The sequence below is a fragment of the Rhea americana genome, unplaced genomic scaffold, assembly GCF_003343005.1.
Source record: "Rhea americana isolate MKP2758 unplaced genomic scaffold, rheAme1 scaffold_119, whole genome shotgun sequence".
Taxonomy (NCBI): Eukaryota; Metazoa; Chordata; class Aves; order Rheiformes; family Rheidae; genus Rhea; species Rhea americana.
This window is the reverse complement of record NW_028185250.1, coordinates 1,781,458-1,804,359: the sequence shown is the minus strand read 5'-3', so window position 1 is coordinate 1,804,359 and position 22,902 is coordinate 1,781,458. Positions and strand designations below refer to the sequence as shown.

At 36.3% G+C, this 22,902-nt stretch overlaps 1 protein-coding gene across 2 annotated transcripts in view; it reads left to right on the top strand.

Moving 5' to 3' along the window:
• BTBD9 (BTB domain containing 9) overlaps positions 1-22,902 on the top strand; it is a 139,361-nt gene that overhangs the window by 108,395 nt on the left and 8,064 nt on the right. For both annotated transcript variants that reach the window (XM_085320617.1, XM_085320606.1), the window contains one exon: positions 18,336-18,414. In XM_085320617.1, coding sequence (XP_085176743.1) covers positions 18,336-18,414 — 79 coding nt within the window. The remainder of the gene's footprint in view (positions 1-18,335; positions 18,415-22,902) is intronic.

The following is a 22,902-nucleotide window of genomic DNA, read 5'->3' as shown; positions in this document are numbered from 1 at the left end:
TTTAACACAAGGAATTTAACTTTGTTTTCCAACACCTAGAGACACCTAAGCCACCTTATATGATGTATTCTGGAGTGAATTCTTGTGTTAAGTATTTATTTCATGGAGCTATGACCAGAATGCAGGCGTCTCACCTTCCCCAGGGGTATAACTTTGCAGTTATAGTTGTTCTGTCACTGTCCTTCCCCTTACCACAAATATGCAGGTATCTTACACAAACAGCATAGCTCCAACAGGAGAGAGAAATTTGCCTCAGAATATCCAAAGCTAAAAGCAGTTAAGGTGCTCCTCTAGGATAAATGATAATGCACTGGGCTGTGTTTGACTCAATAGGGTTTAGGCAGCCACTTAAAGGTTCCTGCATTTAGTAATTTGCCTTAACTGGACTACAGGATAGTAGGGTGGAAGCAACAGTATCCTCATCTCTTCATTCTCCATGTCTTTATGACTCTAGCACCCCTCTTTTCCCTGGAAGAAACAAAACAAAAGCAGTTTTTGTGGTCTAAGTTTGCAAACATTTACTATATCTCAGCCAAATCATCATCATCATCATCATCATCTTCTTCTTCTTCTTCTTCTTCTTTTTTCTTTTTTTTTTTTTTTTCCTAAATACTTTACTTGACATCCCTGCCTTAAAAGCACTAATCCTTGACATCGGTATAGTTTCTGCTTGTGTCGCTTTGTTTAAAGGAAATGACAAGTAGCTGTATCCCTGCATGGGACTATGCCTATTCAACTACTAGTACCTCTCAGAGCAATGCTAAGCTAAGAATATACAATGAGATGTCATTATAAATGTATTTCTGTGAGACTCAGATATGAATTCTTTGGAAAAAAATATACTTCAAATAATGCCCTTTTCCTTTACAAATTTTAGATGTGTGCAAAATCCAGGTAGTAAATTTATGCTTTTTGGTATTAGTTCTGTGTCTAATAATGTCATACAGTAGACTCCAGAAAAGGATCTTACTTATTTTCCTGTATAGGATATGCTGCAGTAGCAAATGAAAGTGGAGGGAGTTAAAACTCAAGAGACTTTCGTGGTGGCAAACATCTGAAGAGATATTTACATATTTACACTGAAAAAAAATTTATTTTCTTAGTAGTATTCTCACTTTCCTGTCTCCAAAGATAAATGTGGATAGGAATTGTTTCTTTTTTTGCCTGGCTTGTCTGTATACCTAATCTTTCAGTGAAGTTATGATCCTGTGTTAAAGTCAGTAGCTTGCTGTCTTGCAGGTGTTTTGTGAGGTCTCCAAACAGTTCTGCTGAATCTCTGACACAAGGGGTAGGATGCACCATAAAACCAGCAGATACAAACCTCACCAGACATCTTTGATGAGTGGCAAACAAAATAATGAGAAAGAAAATGAAATCAAATTGTACTTAAAAAGCATATATTGGTTTTGATGATCTATCAAAGTATGAAATTTCCTTATAAACTTTGAGTACGCTGCTTTTGGTTGTTTTAATGTAGCATTTTATGTAAATTAATAATTCACTGCTCAAAGTGAGAACCAGACAGGCTACTGCTATCCTCCTCTTCTCTTATAGTCTTAAAAGGCTAAACACATAAACCGGATGTCTGTTATCTTTACAGGGAAAGCCCGCTTTCTCTGCCTAACAGGGAGCCAATTAATGCATACTGGTTGTGTAATTGTCAATTTTAAAATTCTGCATGTAGGCTAATTTTCTTTTCTAGAATAAACTGTTTTTCTCTGCACAGTATGACATTAATGAAAACCAGTCATGTTCTGTTCTATTAAAAAAAAATTTTATGGAAAGTTTGCTTAAGTGTGTTACTGTTGAACAACAGAGACATGTACTAGTTAGAAAAAAAATGTTGATAAAAAGTCTGAAAGTCAAATTAAAAACAGAAGACACCAAAGGCCAGCAGTCAGACCTCAGAGTTACAGTTTCTTTTGGTAAAATGAGCACTGTAAAGGCAAATATGAAACAGGCTATCATCAAATTTATAAACTCAATGTCATTCTTTAAAGTTCTCTTGTGTTGTTACTGTGTAATGAATGTAATCCATGGTAGCCATCATGTAATGTTCATTTTCCCAGTAGGAAGAAAGAATCTAATACTCTGATAGAATTGGGGAGGCAATGCGCATGGTTTATTTATGAGCCGTTTCTAGGGAATTGGTATCAACTGTCTATGTGACTGTTTAGGCCAGTTTTACCATTTTTCTGGCAAAGGGCACGACTTTATTTTCAATGGGTTTATAACATTTTATTGCATTAGTTCATTTTTTTGCTATAAAATTATTATTCAAAGTATTCAAAGTATGCTGCTATGTTGTGGTAGATGCTTAAAAATTTCAAGTTACTTTCATGTTGCCATTGCAACATTGTAGTAGTAGCAGTAGTAGTATTGCTCTTTCAGTTCCTAAATTCTGAGCTCAGTTGCTATAAATTTTTTATAGTTCCTATATGAATGTAATTAATACTTTATGTAAGCCACTTGGAGTAGATGAGATTCATTAACATAATTTATATTTCTTTAATTTTTTTGATTTAGTTTTCAAGAGTAATTTTCAACTTTTAGTTTGCTGCTCTTTTCCAATGTTTTAAGATTTCTATTGTGATGCTCTATGTGCATTTCCATTTTTCAAATTCTATTATATTTCCTTTAATAACAAGTCATGATAACAAACACTCTGGAAAGGATCAAGACTAAAAACAGCTAATACATCTAACAGTTCTAAACCACTGTACAGAATGTACAACTGACTATTTTCCATCTTATTTAAGAGCTTAAAGTAAGAAAATACTTCCAAGTTGCACATCGTTAGTGGTTAGCTCAATTTTAGATTCTGCTCCTACCTATACATTTGTGAAACCTTGCTAGTCTCTATCATGATGTGATTATTTCTGTTACTCTAGAGATAAGTTTTGTACAATCTGGATGCCCTTGTTTGCAATTGCATCCTGCATGTGGTATAGATATTCGTATATGTAGTTTCTTATGCTTAACCACAAGAATATTGACTTTTTCCTTCTGCTCTCTCCAGTTCCTCCAGTTCACTGTAATCTCATCTCTAGAACTTGCTCACCTCCACTTTCACCCATGATTCTTCTCCTTAACTGCTTTCATGTGACTTTTCTGTCGCAGAACACTTCTCAACTCTTTTCTTTTCGGTTGTTTGTATGCTCACATCAATTTTCTGAATGCAGCATGCAGTCTTACGTAGTCCTATCATAACTAGAGTAAGAAAAGATCATTTTTGTCTAATTTGTGCACAGTCCTTTATTTGTCTGACTTGCTCTAGCAGGCATTACTAGTAATGCCTACTACTACTGCTACATTACTAGTAATGCCTGCTAGAGCAAGTCAGACAGCTATAAAGGGTCAGTTTGTGTAATTATTGAGCTTAAAAGCCCTGAACAGTAGCAGCATTGAAGTACATTATTTTTGTGTTTCTATGTTCACATTTTAAAGGATTCTAATAAATCAAAAGAAGAAAAAATATCCAGCTTTACAAGCTTGCTATCTTAAGCACAAAGATTTCACAGACAGAAAACAGAGTTGTGTCCTATTTCAGAATGTTAGAAGGGTCTTAGAAGTGTGAAAATTCTGCATCTGGTATTTGCTAGTTTTTATTTTAGCTGATCCTTGCTGTTTGAAGAATAACTAGTATCTTTTAAATTGTTTTCTGAACAGCAGTTTAGGATACCAAGAAGATTTTCAACTTACTAAGTCGTCTCATACAGTTTCTTTCGGCTTTTGCTTTCTGGTCCTCCCTGTTGCTTTTCAGCCACAAATATCCCTGGATCTTTTGAATAAGCCTGGAGGAGAGAAGCATTGAGTTGCAAATTGCAATGCATTAGTCTTCTTGGAATGCCTTTTTCCATGCACTCGTTTCACTGCAGCTCTATATATATAACAAGCACTTAAGTTTGGACTGCTTTTTTCTTTACTCTGTTTTGCCGTGTGGCTGGCATGTTCTCAGCTGCTCTTCATGTATATTAGTGCTGGGATAGTGAAGAAAGCAGCACAATAATGGATGTCACTTGGGGTGTTTGTTCAGTTCTGCTTCAGAGAAAACAGAAGTAATACCCAATAGTACCCGCAGCACCAGTAACTGTATTTACTATGGATTTTTCTCCTATGCAATCAAAGGCTTAAGCATCTCTTTAGATGCCTGTAAAAATTTTCAAGCTAATGTTAGAAGTAGATTGTGTGTATCTTTTATATTTTGGTGAAGAAAAGGGAACTAAGAATAATTCTTACCCCTGAGTGTATCATTAATGTACACAAATAGCTTTATAAAAGAAAAATCCTGTGGAGAGCCAAGCTCTGCTGATTAAACTGAATTACATTTGTTCCTTTCTGGGTTGGAGAGAATAAGCAGAGAGAGGCCTTTACCCGTAGTCCACGAAAGTGATATCCCAGGGAGTTCTCCAAAACCACAGGGTTCTCTAGGAGTGGGTAACTTGTTTCCTGTAATACTGATTTCCATTTTGCTTCAACTGTTAGGGGTTTTATATTTCAAACAATAATATAATCCTGAAGAAATGAATATGCCTTAATTCTCCAGAAGCATGTTATCCACTTATGAGTACGATATTCTGTTGATCATGCATTAGAGTAAGTCCTAGTTTTCTGCTTGGATTTTTCTTTGACAAATAACAGGAAATCTATGCTGACTTTTCATAGTAATAAATTCAATTTGAATGCATTTGTGAGCAATTTTGTTTTGAAATATTGTTTTACAAAATAAATAATAATAAAGTTTATGTAAATATCTACTGCATAGTCTTCTGTTTGCAATAAAAGTCAAAGGAAATGTTCAACTGCATTTTCTTTCGTAAATTCATGAACATTTACATTGAATTTTCAGTAGAAGTGAAACTTCCTAATGGCTTTACCTTTTTGATTCTTGTAAGGCAGCTTTCTAAAGCTTCTGTGATAAAACAGCAAGCTTTCAAGTTATTGTTATTTCATGAGATTACATGTAAGGAAGTTCTCACTCTGCAGTTAGCTGCTGCTTCTGAAGTAAGTGTAGGACACAGGAAAGATTTTCAGTGAATATATTTTCATTCTGCTTTGAATAATGAAAAGACTTAGTACTGAAGTTTGATTATTGATTATTTCATGAACGTATTCTTTTTTTTCTCTCTCTCTCTCTCTTTTCCTGACTCTCTTACTTCTTGGGTCTTTACTCATAAAGCATAGTTAGGATGCATACCAGTTAGGAATTTATTTTGTTTGCTATGGATATGAATGGAATTGGTTCTCTCTGGTTTCTGGCTACTCTACTCATTTTTGCATTTTGTGCACTAGCTATTCTTTCAATTCTATATTCATCCTTGCAACTACTTATCCCTATCGAGTTCGAGTGAGGGCAGCCACTGCCAGAGTCATTGATCCTGTGCTACCTTGCCATGGTGCACAACCTGTTGCTGCCATTTATCTGTCTGATACATGGCCTTCTTGCAAACTTCTTGCCTCCTGTTTTGGTCTCCCTGACTTTTAAAAGTGTGCCAACATACAGTCGCAGCTGATTTGTTGAATTGGTATAAATTGTCTGGCTCTAGTTTGAAACTTACCAATGCAAAGTCATGGATCAGCTAAAGAGACTCGTCCTTTCCGTCGTCGCCCTGCACAGCGCTCGTCGTTCTCTTCCATCCTGACACAGGACCTTCTGTCCCTCGCTGCCGGCTGAGCAGAATTTATGAAAGAAAATGCAGTTGAACATTTCCTTTGACTTTTATTGCAAACAGAAGACTATGCAGTAGATATTTACATAAACTTAACTATTATTATTCATTTTGTAAAACAATATTTCAAAACAAAAATTGCTCACAAATGCATTCAATAGGTGCAGTCTTCTGCACCTATTTGTCTAAAAGCTTTTGTGTGAGCACACAGTTTCTAGAGCTTTTAAATAGGGTTTTAAACAGTGAATTTACTTTTAACTATTTTACAGATTACTTTACACACACTTTTGTAAAACTGTCATTCTGAGCTGTTAACCATTTCAGAATCTTTGCTGCATTTTTCACATATACCTTGGGTAAATTCAGACACACTTCAATGTCACTATCTTTCTCAGTCCACTTGCTTTTTTTAATATATGCTCAGATAAAGCCTTGTTTAGTAGGCAGAATGTCGGAGGGGGAGAGAAATCAGCATCTGGGATGCTTTTATTTATTCTAATAATGTTTTTGTTCCTCACTCTTATGAGAGATTTGTACAAATTCAAAACAGATGCATGTTTCCCTGAGAGACAGGATTACGGAATCATTTAGGCTTCTTGGTTCTGAATTTATAAAACAAATGTAAATAAATAATGTAAATGATGAAAAGAAAACTAGATCATTAAAGTAGATTTAGCTCAGTTATCATTATCAGCCACTGTGGAGATATTAATGCTCAATTTCTACAAAGTCTGTTTTTGTTTGTATCTGTCATATTCTGTGAACACATGTTGCAGAGCTAGGATTGAGATTTTAACCAGTTTGAATATTGTCATCTCTATAGAGATAATATTCCTATGCAAAGGGTTAGTTGATCAGACTCATATGAGAAAGGTAAAGTTAGTTTTAGAAGTGAAGGATCTAAGCTCTTCTGATACTTCTTTCCCAAACCCTAATGAAAAACACTTTATAGATCTAATCCCTTGCTTTGAACCCTTCTAACCTACTAGAAATAGAAGAAGAAATTCTGAATTTAAAGATAACTTTTCTATTAAGGATTTTGAAGAGTAGTAGCCATTCAGAAGGTCAGTGAATATTCTGGTGTTTGGGGTGTTTACTCTGGAATATTCCATCAAGTGAATTTTTTGTTGTCCTAAGACATTGGAGAGTTGTGTTCAAATCCCTGCTTAGAAACAGGGAATTTAAACCCCTCTGGTTTTTACATTCAAATACAGAGGTCTTATTCTGGTCTATAATGGGAGAGAACGTACTCCCTCTATTTCATTTAAAAATTCCGTTTTCCTTAACTTCCCTTGCTTCTCTTCTGCATTTACTTGAATGTAGTGCCTTGGCTATTTTCAATGCCTATCACCAAAAGATCTGAAATTACTTGACCAGCATTAATGAATTGGGCTTTGTAGAAACAATATTATGTTAATAAATATGATTTGTATTTTGTAGGCAGGGGTCACTCCTGGATAGTGAAGCTGTAAAGCCTGATCTACATCTTTTTAATTCTGAGATTTAATTATAAAACTGTCTTTGTCCTCCCTTCTTTGTACCCTTGTTTCTGTCCTTAATATGTCATGTCTGCCTGACTTGAAAGGAAATCATATGACATGAAAGCCTGCTTATTTTTTTTTTCAGTTTGGAGACTGAAATGTTAACTGTGGAAATATCGATCTCATACCAAATCCATTTTCCATATTTAGTGGCCCTAGTTAAGCAAAAAAAATTTAGCCTTTCTGCAAGCTAATGTATAACCAACCCAGTAGTTAAAAAAAAAAAAAAAAAAATACTTGATTGCCTTTAATGCAAATCTCTCTCACCATATTAAAACTTAGTCTACAAAAGAATATTCAGCTATTTCCCCCTCATCAAGGATTTGTGTTCCGGTTTGACCTATAACATTAAGCAAGTCTGGAAAAGCCCGTAGTCCTAACAGATGTTCTTGGCCAACTATTGACATCTTTGTTAAATGTAACACAAATACTATTTTTATTATTAGAAGAGAATATTACTTCTCTCTTGCATCCTGTTAATCAAACCTTTCAGTCACCAGAGGAACAAATTGACAGCTTCTGGGTAAGGACTTGAGAGTGCTGATTACTGCTGTTACATTAGAAAAGAATCCTGTGGCAATGTATGGGTGTTGCCTTCACAGAATTATAATAATTCCTCTGTTGAAAATGTCTAGACACACATGCACGTACCCACCCACAGGCACACTCACTTCAGCTTTATATGTAAAAATTGATCCAAATAATGGATGTTTCCTGTGAAACTGGCCCACCCATCTGCTAGAGTTGGGAAAAGGTTGCCTAATACTTGAACTATTGTTTTGTGGTAAAGTTTGTTTACTTTAAAGTTGATTGTTGCGTAAGAGTCTCTAATAACGCAATGAGTAGGAGATAGCCATATGTTCATGAACTAGATGGGAAGTTACTCTTCTGTCTCTCGTTAAGCTTTCTTATCAAAGAGTCATTAAATATAGTGACTTGGTATCTTCTTGTATAGTCAGGAGCCCATTCAGAGGTTAATGCATCTTACACTAAATGTGGCACTTTGCTTTCTTTCTAAAGATTTGTCCTAATTAGATTGTTGGTATTCAGCATCTAGTTCATCAAAACCTTGAAAAGTACACTTTTTCTCATGCTGGCCTAAGCAGGTGTAGTCTGTGTCGCAAATACTCTGCATTGCAAAAACACACTTTAAGATACGTGCAGTATTAAGCTACTGATTGATTCAAAGTAACATTTTTAGCAGCACAAATCACAGAATCATAGAATGGTTCAGGTTGGAAGGAAACTCTGGGGATCGTCTAATCCAACCTCCCTGCCCAAGCAGGGTCACCTAGAGCGTGTTGCACGGGATCAAGTCTCGGCAGGTTTTGAATATCTCCAGAGAAGGAGACTCCACAACCTCTCTTGGCAAGCTTTGCCAGTGCTCTGTCACTTTCAGTAAAGTTTTTCCTTCTATTCAGAAGAATATAAGGACTGGCAATTCTTCCTGTGTTTCGGTTTGTGCCCATTGCCTCGTGTCCTATCACTTGGCACCACTTAAAAGAGTCAAGTCCCATCCTCTTGACACGCTTTCTTAAGGTATTTGTAGATGTTGCTAAGGTGCCTTCTCAGTCTTCTCTTCCTCAGGCTAAACAGGCCTAGCTCTTGCAGCCTTCCCTTGTAAGAGAGATGATCCAGTCCCCTAAACATCTTCATAGCCCTGCATTGGACTCTCTCCAGTAATTCCATGTCTCTCTTGTACTAGGGAACCCAGAACTGGACACAGTATTCCAGATGTGGCATAACCTGGGCTGAGTAAAAGGGCAGGATCACCTCCCTCCACCTGCTGGCAATACTCTTCCTAATGCACCCCAGGAGACCATTGGCCTTCCTGACCAGAAGGGCACATTGCTGGCTCATGGTTAGCTTGTCCACCAGCATTCCCAGGTCCTTCTCAGCAGAGCTGCTTTTCAGCAGGTCAACCCCAACCTGTATTGGTACCTGGGATTATTCCTCTCTAGATGCAGGACCCTACACTTGCCTTTGTTGATCTTCATGAGGTTCCTCTCTGCCCAGCTCTCCAGCCTGTCCAGGTCTCTCTGAACGGCAGCACAGCCTTCTGGTGGATTAGCCACTCCTCCCAGTTTGCTATCATCAGTAAACTTGCTGAGGAGGCACTCTGTCCCTTCATCCAGGCATTGATGAATAAGTTGAACGAGACTGGACTCAGTACTGACCCCCCGAGGGACATCACTATCTGCAGGTCTCCACCTAGACTGCACCACTGATGACGACCCTCTGACCTCTGCCTTTCAGCTAGTTCTCAATCCACCTCATTGTCCACTCATCTAACCCATACTTCTTGAGCTTCCATATACTTCCATATTTAGGAGGATGTTATGGGTGGCAGTGTCAAAAGCCTTGCTGAAGTCAAGGTACACAACCTCCACTGCTCTCCCCTCCTCTACGCAGCAAGTCATTCCATCATAGCAGGCTATCAGGTTGGTGAAGCAGGATTTCCCCTTGTTGAATCCATGCTGACTACTCCTGATCACCTTCTTTTCCTCCACATCCTTAGAGATGACATCCAGAGTGAGCTGTTGCATCACCTTTCCAGGGATGGAGGTGACACTGACTGGCCTGTAGTTGCCTGGTTCCTTCTTCTTGCCCTTTTTGAAGACTGGAGTGATACTGGCTTTCTTGACCTCAGGCACCTCTCCAGTTCTCCATGACCTTTCAAAGATGATGGAGAGTGACCTAACAATAACAGCTGCCAGCTCCCTCAGCCCTCATGCATGCATCCCATCAGGGCTCATGGATTTCTGGGTGTCAAGTTTGCCTAAATGATCCCTAACTTGATCCTCTTCAACCAAGGGAAAGTCTTCCTTTCTTCAGTTCTCCAGACTTTTTCCCTTGTCTCCAGCATCTGGGGTTCCTGAGGGCTGCCCTTAGCATTAAAGACTGAAGCAAGAAAGGCATTCAGTAACTCTGCCTTCTCTATATCCTTCATCACCAGAGCTCCCACTCCTTTCAGCAGCAGGCCCACATTTTCCCTAGTCTTCCTTTTGCTACTGATAATGCTACTGATGGATAGATTATATCCATGAATCACAAAAGAGAAGAACTATTAGATTTTTAGGTTCACCCTCTTGGGATGATTTCTGTGCTACTGTCATATGTAGTGTATTTTTTAGAATAATACTGAGTGAGTTGTTCCATGTACAAGGTGCTTCCATTCTGCTCTACACTTTTCTGTCACACTGTGTTCTCTCAGTAAGATTTTTTTTTTCTTGATCCCAGTACTGAACATCACTTTGCCTAATTTCATTCCATTAATTTGCTTGTATCTCTGTACAACTTTTTCTTACTGGTCTTTGTACACTTGAACTACATATTTATAAAGTCATTCTGTTTCTTTATCACCCTAGTTGCTAGTTTAACAAGTTTTGCCTGAATTTATTTCTTCCTCCTTCATCATGAGTCAATTTCCTCTGTTTTTAAAACAGTATCTATTAATTTTACCCAATTTTCCTATGTTGTCTGTATATAGTCTTTAGTATAAAGGTTCAAAGATTTGAATGAAATACTAAAATTTATTTTTATCAAAATCACAAAGGAAGGGAGCTCACTTATCTCAATTTTGTAACACAATACCAGAAACAGAAGTTGTGTTTGTTATTTTTTCTACCTTAATTCACTTTAGTCTCATGTCTGAATGACTGCAGTCATGGAAATGGGTTACAGTTTCTTCTAGGCAACCCACACAGATCTGAATCTGAAGTCAGCAGGCCTTGCATCTGCCCTTGAGGCTAACGGATAATTCAGTGTGGTGGTAGGGCAAAGGGTTGCAGTTTTCCTCCCTTCCTTTAGCAAACCTTCGTGTGTTTGTATGTTGGTGTGAGGAGGTCCGTACTGATTTACTTTTTTTTATCATTTTGTTGTTCTTGGATGCTGTGGTTCGATTTACTGTATTCCTTGGATGTTTGACAGGTCAATTAGATGTTATCGGTAGTAATTGAAGGGTGGTTGCTGTAAATGTGAAGTGTTTATGAGTGGGCCATGAAATCACACCCAAGGGAGTGTAAGAGAGAAGAGCGATAAATACAATGTTAGCCTACCTGCCATGAAGGAACTGATTAATAGAGAGCATGATTCTATATGGTATCTCTAAAAATACTGTTTATCTATCTGCTATTAGTAAGCTCTTTGGTTTGAATGGAGAAAAATAATAAAAATAACTTCTAAGCTGTTGTAGGATTATGGGAAGAGGAAGTCTCCTCAAAGTTAATAACAGGCCCCTAGCTGTATTAGTGCATATGTTAATATGTTAATGTGTGAGATAGCTCTTCGTTATCTTTGCTGTCTACGTGAACATCAGGAGCAATAAATGCGGGTGACAAGTAAACACAACAAAATCAATCCAGCCACACTGTGCATGTGCATCCTCTGCCTGTATGCTCTGTGTACGTGCACGCATGTGAATCAGATTGACTCACAGATCTAATTACTCAAGACTCTGAGTAATTTCACAGCCTCTCTCTGCTGCCTCCTTCTCCCCCCATGGTAGTTCCCTCCATGTAGGAACTACATGCACAACTGTTGACATAGCGTAAGAATTTGTTTTGTGGCGTTTTCCCATATTGATGGTAATTTGATTTAGGCTAATATTTTTAAATATGAACTGTTTCTAGAAGTACAAAAAGACAACCCATTGAAATTAAAAAACCAGTCTAAATACAGTTGCATGTGTATATATATGTACACATGTGCAGTTATATGTGTGTGTATGTGGGTATATTTTTATATTTTATATATATATATATATATATGTGTGTGTACAATGCTTATGCAGTAAAAAAAATGCCACTGGATGCCTATATTGGCATGTGTATGTATTTTGAAAATCTAATGTTAGTTACTATATTTAGTTTTATCGTTGCTCAGTTTGACTAAATCTTAACATTTTCTTTATGTAATATTGTTTCTAAAATAACAAAGATGTCAGCGCTGAAGCTGTGAAGGCGGAGATTACTAAAACAAGTCTTTTAACATTATCAGCTTCATAAAGATGTCAGAAAGTCAGTATAGACTTCATTCAATCTATTTTATGTCAGCGTTTGTATTCTAATAAATATGCATTATCAAGTCTGCATTTTGTTTCTATAATAAATCATACACAATAAAACATTTACAGCAGATCAGTAAAGAGCTCTTACTGCTGACAGCTACTTTGTTTGGATTTGTTTTAGTGAGGAGGGCAAACATATGGCATAAATAGCTACAAAATTTGTTCAGATGCTTACAAAATTGTGTGTTCCTAATAGGAAGTAGATTCAGAATAAAAACTTTCAGAGAGTTTTCCCAAAAGTTAGAATCACGAAAGTTTACTAGTCAATATATAAAGCAGTTATGGAACAAATACTTCAAGAAATAGTTTCTGATATTTATTATTCTTACATTTATTTCAGACTCTTGTTATATCTCTCTTCAATCACTTTTATTTCCTCTTCTATTGTTATTTCAAGTCCTATTTTTTTTCCTTAATACACTGGATAAAGTAGATTTGTTAGCTCATCCATGGAATATAACATAAGTATAACCAAGATGCATTAATAGATGAGTTTTACCTCTGTGTGAATCTAAGAAAGTAGCAGAAAGCAAGCCCTTGCTTCTTGCTTGCACCCTCTTTGTGTCTTTAGAAATATCAAGTGTGACCTTTTGTGTGAGTGCTGTCGCGATGACAGCCCAATAGCTGGAAACTCAATTGTAAACCTCAGTTTTTAGTGGAGGGAGATGAGGAGAACTGCACTGAATTTGATTTTAATTTAAAATCTAAAATGTAAATAACCTTACAGTCCTCAGAATATCTTCTTTCTCATACTTTCTTATACTTTCCCTTCCCCCCTCTGCTGACTTCAGAGGTAGGATGGAGAGAAGAAAAGGGGCTGAGCTGGATATTGAGTATAGCTGACTTCTGTGCTGTATGGGTTTCACTCTCTAAATTAGTGTGTTAAATTACAGCTTTGACAGTGGGGGCGGGTTAGTTCACTCTGTTGTTTTGTACTGTTGTGATGGAAAACAGGATCTGTTTTTTATATGTGATTTTATAGGGCATTTGTAAAGTAGCAGTAGACCTTTTTTGTATTGTATAAATGAAAAAAAATCTGTATAACAACAATAACTGTTATCATAGCATTTATAGTGCACTTCTGTGTTTATGTTGCAGGTACTCTATAGTAGAGATTGATACGGTATTCATTAACAAAACAAGTAGGTGTATTACCTGTCACGCAGAACATACTACAGTACTTAAGTCTGCGCTGGTTTGCCTCTACGCACACGGTTTCTCACTTGGCAGCTTCATACGCCAGTTAATTGTTTTTATTAGGACAGCCATCAGACTGACGTATGGAAAGACAACGTAGCTGAACTCAGTGCTTTTCCTGTCATTGCTTTTCACGGTGAATGCTGTATTTCATAAGTGATTTTGTAGCCACTGTTGGCCTAAGACTTTGAAATCCACATTCAAAAAACTTAAGCAGTATTTTGTCATTCATAGAATGAAGCCTATGCGGACAAGCATTACAAGGCAAAATGGAGGTTACTTGCTGGTAACTGATTTTTTTCGAGGTGTATTGTTCATTTACACATTTGCTTTCAACTCCATTTTGCTTCTCAAGTGAGGAACAAAAGGAAGAAAATGAGGAAAAGCAATGCACACACACAGAGCTTGCATACTTAACCTGAGGCAAACTATCTCCAGTTTTATTTACTGGAAGCGCATCTACATGTACAATGACATATGGTATGATTAGTACATCTTAATGAATGTTAGTTGCATGGAAAAGCTTCCTCTTTGGTCTTATGTCTTTGATCTGAACTTGATTTCAGGTATACTCAGTGCTGCTATGTTGCTCCTACAGTGCAGTGTGGTAATATTTTGTAGTGCCAGTGGCTCATTAGAAAACTTCAATATAAGATAAACTTCCATTTCTTTCTTAATTTGTTCTTAATTTTCTTCTCTGGAAGAGAAGGAAATAAAGAGGAAGGATTGCTATTTATATCCCATTGCGTATAATAAATCCTTAGAAAAATAGCAGCTTGTCATAGGAGTGACTAGGCAAGAATTTAAAATGCTGAGAAAAGCCATTAAATTCTCTAAGAGGTGAAATGTTATTGTAGAGCTATAGGTAGCTTAAACAATAAAAACTTATTGTTATAATTTATCTGGACATCAGTATTTCTTGCATTCTTCGTGCAATAGCCTGATAAATAAAGACAGGAAGAAACATGGAAGTGAAGGGGTTTGTAATGATTTTCTTCTTCTTCTGAATAGATTACGGTGAATAGGTTCCAGGATGCACAAGGCCATTGCATTTTCTAGTGACAGCTATTGCTGTTGGGGAGATAAAAGCACTTGGTCCAAGAACCTGTTTATATGTTTGAGCAGAGAAAGTGATTTTTGTTGCAAGGAGCTTTAAGTGAGACAGAGTCAGAGAATAAGAGAGCAAAAGATAATTATCTGAATTATGTTCAGGCTATTATAGAAGATGAATATAGTTAAAATGTAATTAAACACGACAGGCTCACAGGATGCACGCATGGCTTTGGAATGCTAATCATCAATTACTGCATCTCCTTTGGGGAGTCAGGCAGAACGAGAGACTTTGGAGTGGAGTGGCTGAGGTGAGATGTTAGAAAAAACACTGTAGGGCTGTAACATGGCTAATTTCTTTTGGAAGGTAGAGCTGTGGTATCAGGAGACTTTTGCTGGCCAAACAACTTGTAATAGTGCCTTTAGCTTGAGGAGCCTGAAATAAATCTGCGTAGGCTGATAGTTGCTGGTTGTCTTCAAGATGTACACCTCAGCTTGAGGTAGTGATTATTTCTGCTGTTGAAGTGATGACCAGGACTACTGCAGATTGAGCAGCACATCTAAAATGAATCAGCCAGCAAGACAGATGTGAAAGCAGAAAAAAGATCAACACTTCCTGAATACTTAAAAAGCCAAACCCTGAAAGATGCATTCTATACAGGGTTGCTAATAAGAAATACAGAGGAGTGCAAGGGCAACCATGTCAGTTTATGAGAGAAAGAAGTTTCTGATGGCTTCCTTAAGATCGTATTCTAGTTAGAGAATGGTGAAAGTATTGCCATTTGCTTGAAGGATTTGTGTGCTTGGTACAGGAGAGGAAAGGTGGAGAAATGGCATCTATTACACAGAAGGATCTAATCCTAGATTAAAAAAAAGATACTTTTGTTATGGTTTAGTACAGTTGTTCCTGGAATACAGTGGAATATGTATGCATCAATACCAGAACTATGTATACAGTTTGGAGAGAATTTTTATAAAGACCATCAGACGTGATTATGAGGATAGAATGATTCTAGCTCTTATGAGGAAAGAGTAAAATGAGCACATATGCAGGGCTTGGCTACACAGTTACAAAACCATTCGCAAAATAAAAATTTTACAGAAAATTTGAAATTATTTTAATGGTGCCGGAAGAGAGAACTAGTACCAAAAGGAGAAAATTAAAAAGAAATTTCAAGCTAAATGCAAGGCTTATCTGTGATGTCCTTCATTTAATTGAGGAACACCACTGAACACCATGGTTGTTATGGCTTGATACATAATCTGAAGTCTTACTGAATTTGTTATATCAGCAAAAAATGGAAAAAGAGGGCAGATACGCCATGACAATGTTCTGTGGATAATCTCTGTTCTCACATGGAAATATTTACACAGCATAAATTATCTCTCTGCTGCATAATTTCATTCAGATTGTGGAGAGGTATTACTTTGCATATATTGATATTCTCAAATATACTATTTTAACTGAAACTGGTGCAACTTTTTATTTGAGAAGCTTTGCCTTGCTTATATCAAATGTATCTTCTTTGCAAATCCATTTGGATTGTTTTCTGCTTTACTTTTTCCTTTTTGCTGAGGAAATAAACTAAGAGACCTAGTGTTCTCATTATCCCATAAAGAACTAATTCTCTAGTGGCAATATTGAATTTTAATAAGACTCCTACAAGAAGTTTGTAAGTCTGACTTCCCCCTTTTCTAAGTGAAGGGAGTAAAATAGACGCATACTAAAACATGAAATTTATTGAAAACCCAATCTCTCTTTTTCCTCAAGAAAAAGATTTATATATTATATCATGTTTTGATATTAATTAAGGGTGATTATAATCTGATCCTATAATAGCAGTATGGCAGAAAATAAGGATGTGAGAAGACAAGAACTTGGGAGTTTGCTGGAGGAGGTGATCTAGAAGTGTGTTGTCCAACAGATCTTCAGTGGACTTATCAGCCTCTCTTAATAACGCACAGCAATATGACTGGTTAGATATGTCATTTTTATCCATCTGTGGAAAATCTATGCTGAACTCTGGCAGTGTTATTTTCCTGGTGCTCAAAAGCACTATAAATAAATATATTACCATCTATATTTCATTCTGTTATCCCTAATTAACCCCTTTTTCCAGTCATAGGACACAAACTCTAGCTTAGAGGCTAGGATGGCATAGGCTGTTCTTAATAACTTTCTTAGGATTTTATGCTCTTTCATTTAGCACAGTTTTAGCATATTTTTCAAATCACTAAATGAGGAAATCTCATTTTCACAGCGTCAGTTTCCTTACATAAAGTGTACATGTTTAAGGGTAAAAGCACATGCATTAATGCAAACTGTGGCAGTAGTTTGTTATGAGAAATAGTGTTACAATTATCTGATTGTCACAGCCACTCATCTTTAGGATTCTATACTTTAAGGTAAAAAGAATATAAATAAACCATGCAGTGTGGATAACTCCTGTGCTTCTGAGTCCTGATTCAGACCTCACCTTTCCATATCACGAACAATTCTTCTTAAATCCATTAGTTCATTTAGTAATGCCACTAAGCTGCTTGAAATTGGGTCTTTAGCAAGCTCATGATCCTCTTTAAGGAAATGAAACCTGACAGCAGTGATAAAAGTAATAGTCAAGTAAGTTAGAACCCAAAATGCCATGTTTATGAAAAACAGATTATGGTAGTTTTCTATGAAGAAAAAATTCTAGTGCAAGACAAATAGTGAGCGGCAAAGCTGTTACTGCTGCCAGGCGTTGATGTATTTTGCTGATGCTAAGTGGTGCTTTGTTCTGGTTTTGCTTGTTTTGTTTGGTCCTTTGTTTCTACCATGAACATTTTTGGAAGTATTCTGAATACAAGAAAACTTTATCTAACAGTTTTCCTCCTTAGTAAGTTCATCATGATATTTAACTATATTTTACCGCTGAGGCCCTCTGTGATGGTCCAGTTTTGCTGAAAGTTAATTTTTGTATCTAGTTTTCCTGTTTTATGAATAAGAAAATGATTTTAATTCTAACATGATTCAGGTAATGCAAGACTGTCATAAAACTGAAAGATTCAGATCTTGTTATTCTTGTTTGTTTCTTCTATTTTACTGCCAGAATGTTCTATAAGGACAAGAGTACGGTGGGAATCAGAGTCCCTTGCTGCTGTTTATTAGGCTGCTTAAGACCTGTTGTATCTCACTCAAATCCAAAGGGTATGAACAAGGAAGATTATAGCGTTCCCAGCCTAGCCCTTTTATCCAAAAAGCTCTAGCTCTGGAGAGAGGTGTTGTGGAGAGGTCTACTCTTCTCGCTGCCTCTGTGTCAGGATGGGCAAATCCTCGCAATCTGAAGTGAGAGCGCCTGGACATCACACTTCATTTAGTGGAAGTACCGGGTCCTCTACAAGAGAAGCTTGTCTCCTCTGTCTCCACTACTCCAGTTCCTGGGTGGGATGCAGAAGTTCCTCTGTTGGTATTCCTAGAGCTGCAATTTTCTTTAACCAAACTTTGGTGATTTCTCACAGGTCGTTAACAGATGGCTGCATTTCCTTCTGCTTGTCTGCTAGCAACATGGTCAAGAGTGTTAGACTTTGATTCAATTTTTTTCCTGTTAGTATTTTATTAAATTTTAACAAGTTATGCAGGAAAACATGAGATACTTAAAAATAAAAAAGAACAGGGAGTGCTGGGAATTCAGATCTTTGGAAGTGTTTCTCTGTTTGTCCCATTAAGTGGTAGTCCGTGCTGTCACTTGAGTGGATTCTCTGTATATTTTACTGCAAGCTGTTGTGACTGTGATTAATAATATTTTTTGTATGGCCTTCTTGGATTTTTTGCAGATCCTGGCAAACAATCACTTTTGATAAACAGCCTGCATCTTTCATCAGAATAGTTGGCACTCACAACACAGCTAATGAGGTAAGGAACTTTCAAGAAAAGAAAACTTGTATTCTTTATGAATGTATAAAAATATACCTAGTTTTCTTATATTACTCTGAAATCAGTAATGCTCTCTGAAATGTCTAATTTTTTCACGCTGGCAATCTAGCAAAAAAAAAAAAAAAAAAAAAAGGAATGCTTTCCTTATTTAAATAACTGGGAACTGTTATCATCTTTGCAGACTCTATAGAGCTGGAGGGATGCTGCCAGGGTGGAGGGCTCCCCCCGCCCCCCTAACAAAGTACATAAAGTGCATCTGACTGTGGCTTTTGCATAGTGCCATCAAACACTCCTATTGGGTTTGGTTCATACTTAAATTACCCCTTATTTTGATGAATGATCAAAATACCATTATAATTCACTAGAGAAAAGCATATAGCCTCTGATTACTTGGTTTTATCACCTTTATATTATCTTTTTAATGAATAAAACATAAGAAAAATCTCATTCTTCCTAAGAAAATCTTATTTGCATAAGATTCTTTTATAATTAATTTTCATGCCCAGTAAATCAGTTAACCAATAGTAGCCAAACCAAGAGATTTTTTTCATTTATTTCATATGGAAAGAACATGTTTTGCAGAAACTAGTAAGTTCAGTCTCATCCTCTTTTTGTTTTCTTGTGCTTCTGTAATTCATAATTGTTGTGTATTGTCCCAAATGAAGTCCAGATTTTACACCGAACTTCAGTGAAATGATTTACAATATGTAAATTTAAGAACATTTGCAAGTCTTTGAGATTAAGATCTGGTATGGCAAGATGGCAGAGGCACTAGGGGCTGCTTGGGGGGAGGGGAGGTTGTGTACGCACTTGCACCTGTCTACACTGCACACATGTAAAACACGACAAAACATGGTACTTACATGCTTTACAGTGAACTTCGGATAATGCCATTAAATTTGTAGTGTTAGTTGAGTGAGTCTGTCAACTGTAACAATATAAGAAGTCAGGATTTCTGATCTTATTTAGCATATAGGGATCTTGGTCCTTAATAAGGCATTGGAAGAATTGTAAAATTGCATTGTTTATGTCCAGTTTTAGAGCAGTTATTGCTATCATATGCACAACCAGATGTCAATAGTAGTTCTCACCAGACAGTTGGAAAGAAGCTGATCCATAAACTGAACTGGGAATAGCAACTTAAAAAGCTTTTTCTAAGCACTGTCTCTTGTAGAGTGCAGTTTAGTCTTCGTCAATGAATTCTCAGAAATACAGAGTCAGAAGCTGCCTCCGGAAGGTTTGTTGCATGCAGAAGGCCCTTTTTATTACGATTGATGTAGACAGTCCTATTTGCTCTCATGTCAGTATTGGTAGGTTCTCATCTCTTTACTGAAAAAGATTATTTTAGTACTATATACTAAAAATGTAGTAAATAAAATGTATCTACTATAAATGAATAATTTTATATTAGAAGATCAATCATGAAGAGCATCAGTAAGTAAAGATACAAATGGAAATATGTATTATCCAGCCCCTTAAAATGCCTGCAAGTTTTTCAAAATACAGAAACAAAGTAATATTTACTTTTTGTAATTTCTTTTTATAAGCATTTCGGTGTATCTAAAAGCTTATATACTCCTATAGATATTAATAGAACAGTGAAAATTTGGGGAAATTATAAATATGATAGTCTACTGGACTTTGAGACTATAGTTGTGAAAGGAGGATGAGTTAAATCCATTTTTTCCGTAAATGCATCTGTATTGGCCTTTGTGGCAACGACATGGATGATCTACATATGCAAAACTTATTTTAAAGTTGTACATCAGCTCTGATTAAATTGCCATCTGTTATGCTGAATAACAGTAATAGAAAGATTTCATAGGTTAGTCACTGGATGTGATTAGCTATTATTCTTGCTTTTCTTTTTAATAGGTTCTCTTTCTGCCACTGAATACTTGATCCACTTATATCAAGATAAAGTGCATAGTAAAGTAATTTGGGAAATGCTGGGTGAAATCACATTAGTGTTCTGTTTAGGCAGTATTCTGTCACCGGTGGTACCCGCTATGAGGAATATTGGATAAGCTTAGCAAATCAGCCTACAAGAAACATTTTCTGCTACTTTTTAATTATTAAAGGAGGCTTTAAGCACTGAAAAGTAATCACCTTTTAGGCACAATTCTAAGTAGGAGCTGGTTATAATTTTTGAAGAATTGAATATACTATGTTGTTATTTAAGTGAAGCACTGTATAACTATGGTGAAGATTAGTGTGTGCAAATTCAGGCTACAACTATTTATATAGTAGCTTGATAGCACTATAAATATGCATTCCCTTTCTAGGTCTTTTCTCTTTCGTCTTAGACCCTATAGTAAATTTCTTTTTCAAACAATACATTTCTCTTAAAATTTGTAGGAGCAATATTATTAGTTTGCACATATTTCTAAATTACATTGCTTTGTTATGTATTAAATTGATAATCCGTAACGTTTTCGTCATAAGGTTTTGTTTGCAGAAGACTGCAACAAGGCATTGCTAATACTTTGTGTTTTTATAACAACACTGCAACCAAAGTTTCAGGTTGGTCTAGAGGCGATCATCTCACTAATCTCTTGACTAAGAGCACAAGCAGTTTCCTCTGATTCTGAACTACTTGATGACCCATTTTACTTCTTCTAAAGCCTCCTACTCTCAGGCCTCCATAAAAATAGATATTTTCCCTAGTCCTTCTACTGTATTTTGTGAGGGTTTTTTTCCTTCTCCCTTCCTTCCTTCTTTTTTTTTTGAGTTTTTTTTTTTTTGAGTTTTACAACATAAACTTCTCTCTCTGAATTACAACTGTCTGACTTTCCATAATCCACTGCTGTTTAGCTGGATATTGAATGCTTTGAATTCAGAGTAACTCCTCCTCTGTTAATGTCGTCATCTTTGTCTTTTTTCAAGTCATAGATACAGCCAGTACAGTGCGCAATATCGGTTCTGTATCTCGATAATCTCCCAATTTGCAATGTTTCTGCTTCCACATACCTTCATTCCCGTGGACAGTAAGGTTCATTTATATCAATAGAAAATAGAAACTGGTCACAGAGACAGTATAAATTACACTTACTTTACTTTACTACTTCTCTTAAAGAAAAGAAAATAAGATCTCTGCTTAGTTACTGAGAATCTAATAACTGTACCTGTCACTCTGTTTTCCAAAAGGTTTGAAATATGCCTGCAGAATGCTAAAATTTGTCATTTTCAATGGAGTTTTGGGATTGATCTCACGCTATTCTGAAGTATATATTTACCTTTTTTTTTAATCACCTATTATGATTTTTTTTTCAATATTTTTTGTGTTTCTTCTGGGAAAAGTGTATTTACTTTTGTTACCTGGCTCTCATCTTCCGTTGTGAATTCTGAGGCAATGATTCATTAATGTTTTGGCAGCATTTCCTACTTAGGTCAAAATGTCCGAGCACCATCTCTTGGAAAGCCTGCTGCCTTCTTTGGCAACCTCAGTTCGTTATGTTCCGTTTGTCCTAACTTCTGAAATATCTCTTAAAGTTTCCACATCCACTATTCCTCTCTTCTACTCCATTCTGTAATCTTCTTGTGAACTTGATAGTCTGGTTCTTATTTATTATGTCTCTCTTTATTCTGATTGTGTTTTGCCTCACTATATCACTATATTCAGTCAAAACTGCTTTCTTCCCCCCTTCCTTGTGCTCATCACTTGGCAGCAGACAGATTAATGTATTTCTGAGTAGTTCTCATTGTTCATCATTCTTTATTTGATTCTATTTGATTTTGCTTTTGTTTTCCCATTTCCATTCTTCCAATTTTTTAATGGAGTTCTTTTATGACTCAGGCATCACTAACTGTTATTCCTTGAAAGGAGACGGGGGCGGGGGGGTTAAGTCTAAATCTGATGACCAAGCCCCTGCTGATTTTAGTGAGAACAGAACTGGATCTGTAGTCTCCCCTTTCCATGACACTTATGTCTAGAGTTCTCATCACTATGTCTACAAATATTTCACTCAATTCATTATTGCTGCATAATGTGTCTTAGTGTATGTCTATATGAGTAAGATTGTGTAAGTATTTGACTGTGACTATTATGTTGTTTTCAAGAATCTTCACTGAAATCTTGTGTAATTTCCTCATCATCATGTGCATGTTGAGATGAGCATTAAAGAACTTAGTATGAAAGAAACAATATAAATGAAAATTAGAAGTTAAGAATCTGGTACTTCAGTTTTAATAGACTAGCATTAGCTAAATTTTAGTGGTATGCATACTATATTAAAAAAAAACACATACACCACTGGTTAAAGGGAAAATTTAAATGAGAAACAGTATTGACATAGGATGCAGTAGAAATACAGAATTTTCCGACTTGTAGAACTTCATTCTATTCACTACACTGTACTACCTTTCAAGAAAAGCAGCATATAACAGAGAAGAATTGATGAGATATTGTTCTTTTCTGAAATTCCTGATGCTGATAAGCTTGCCTGGGAAAATGATGATAGCTGTCAC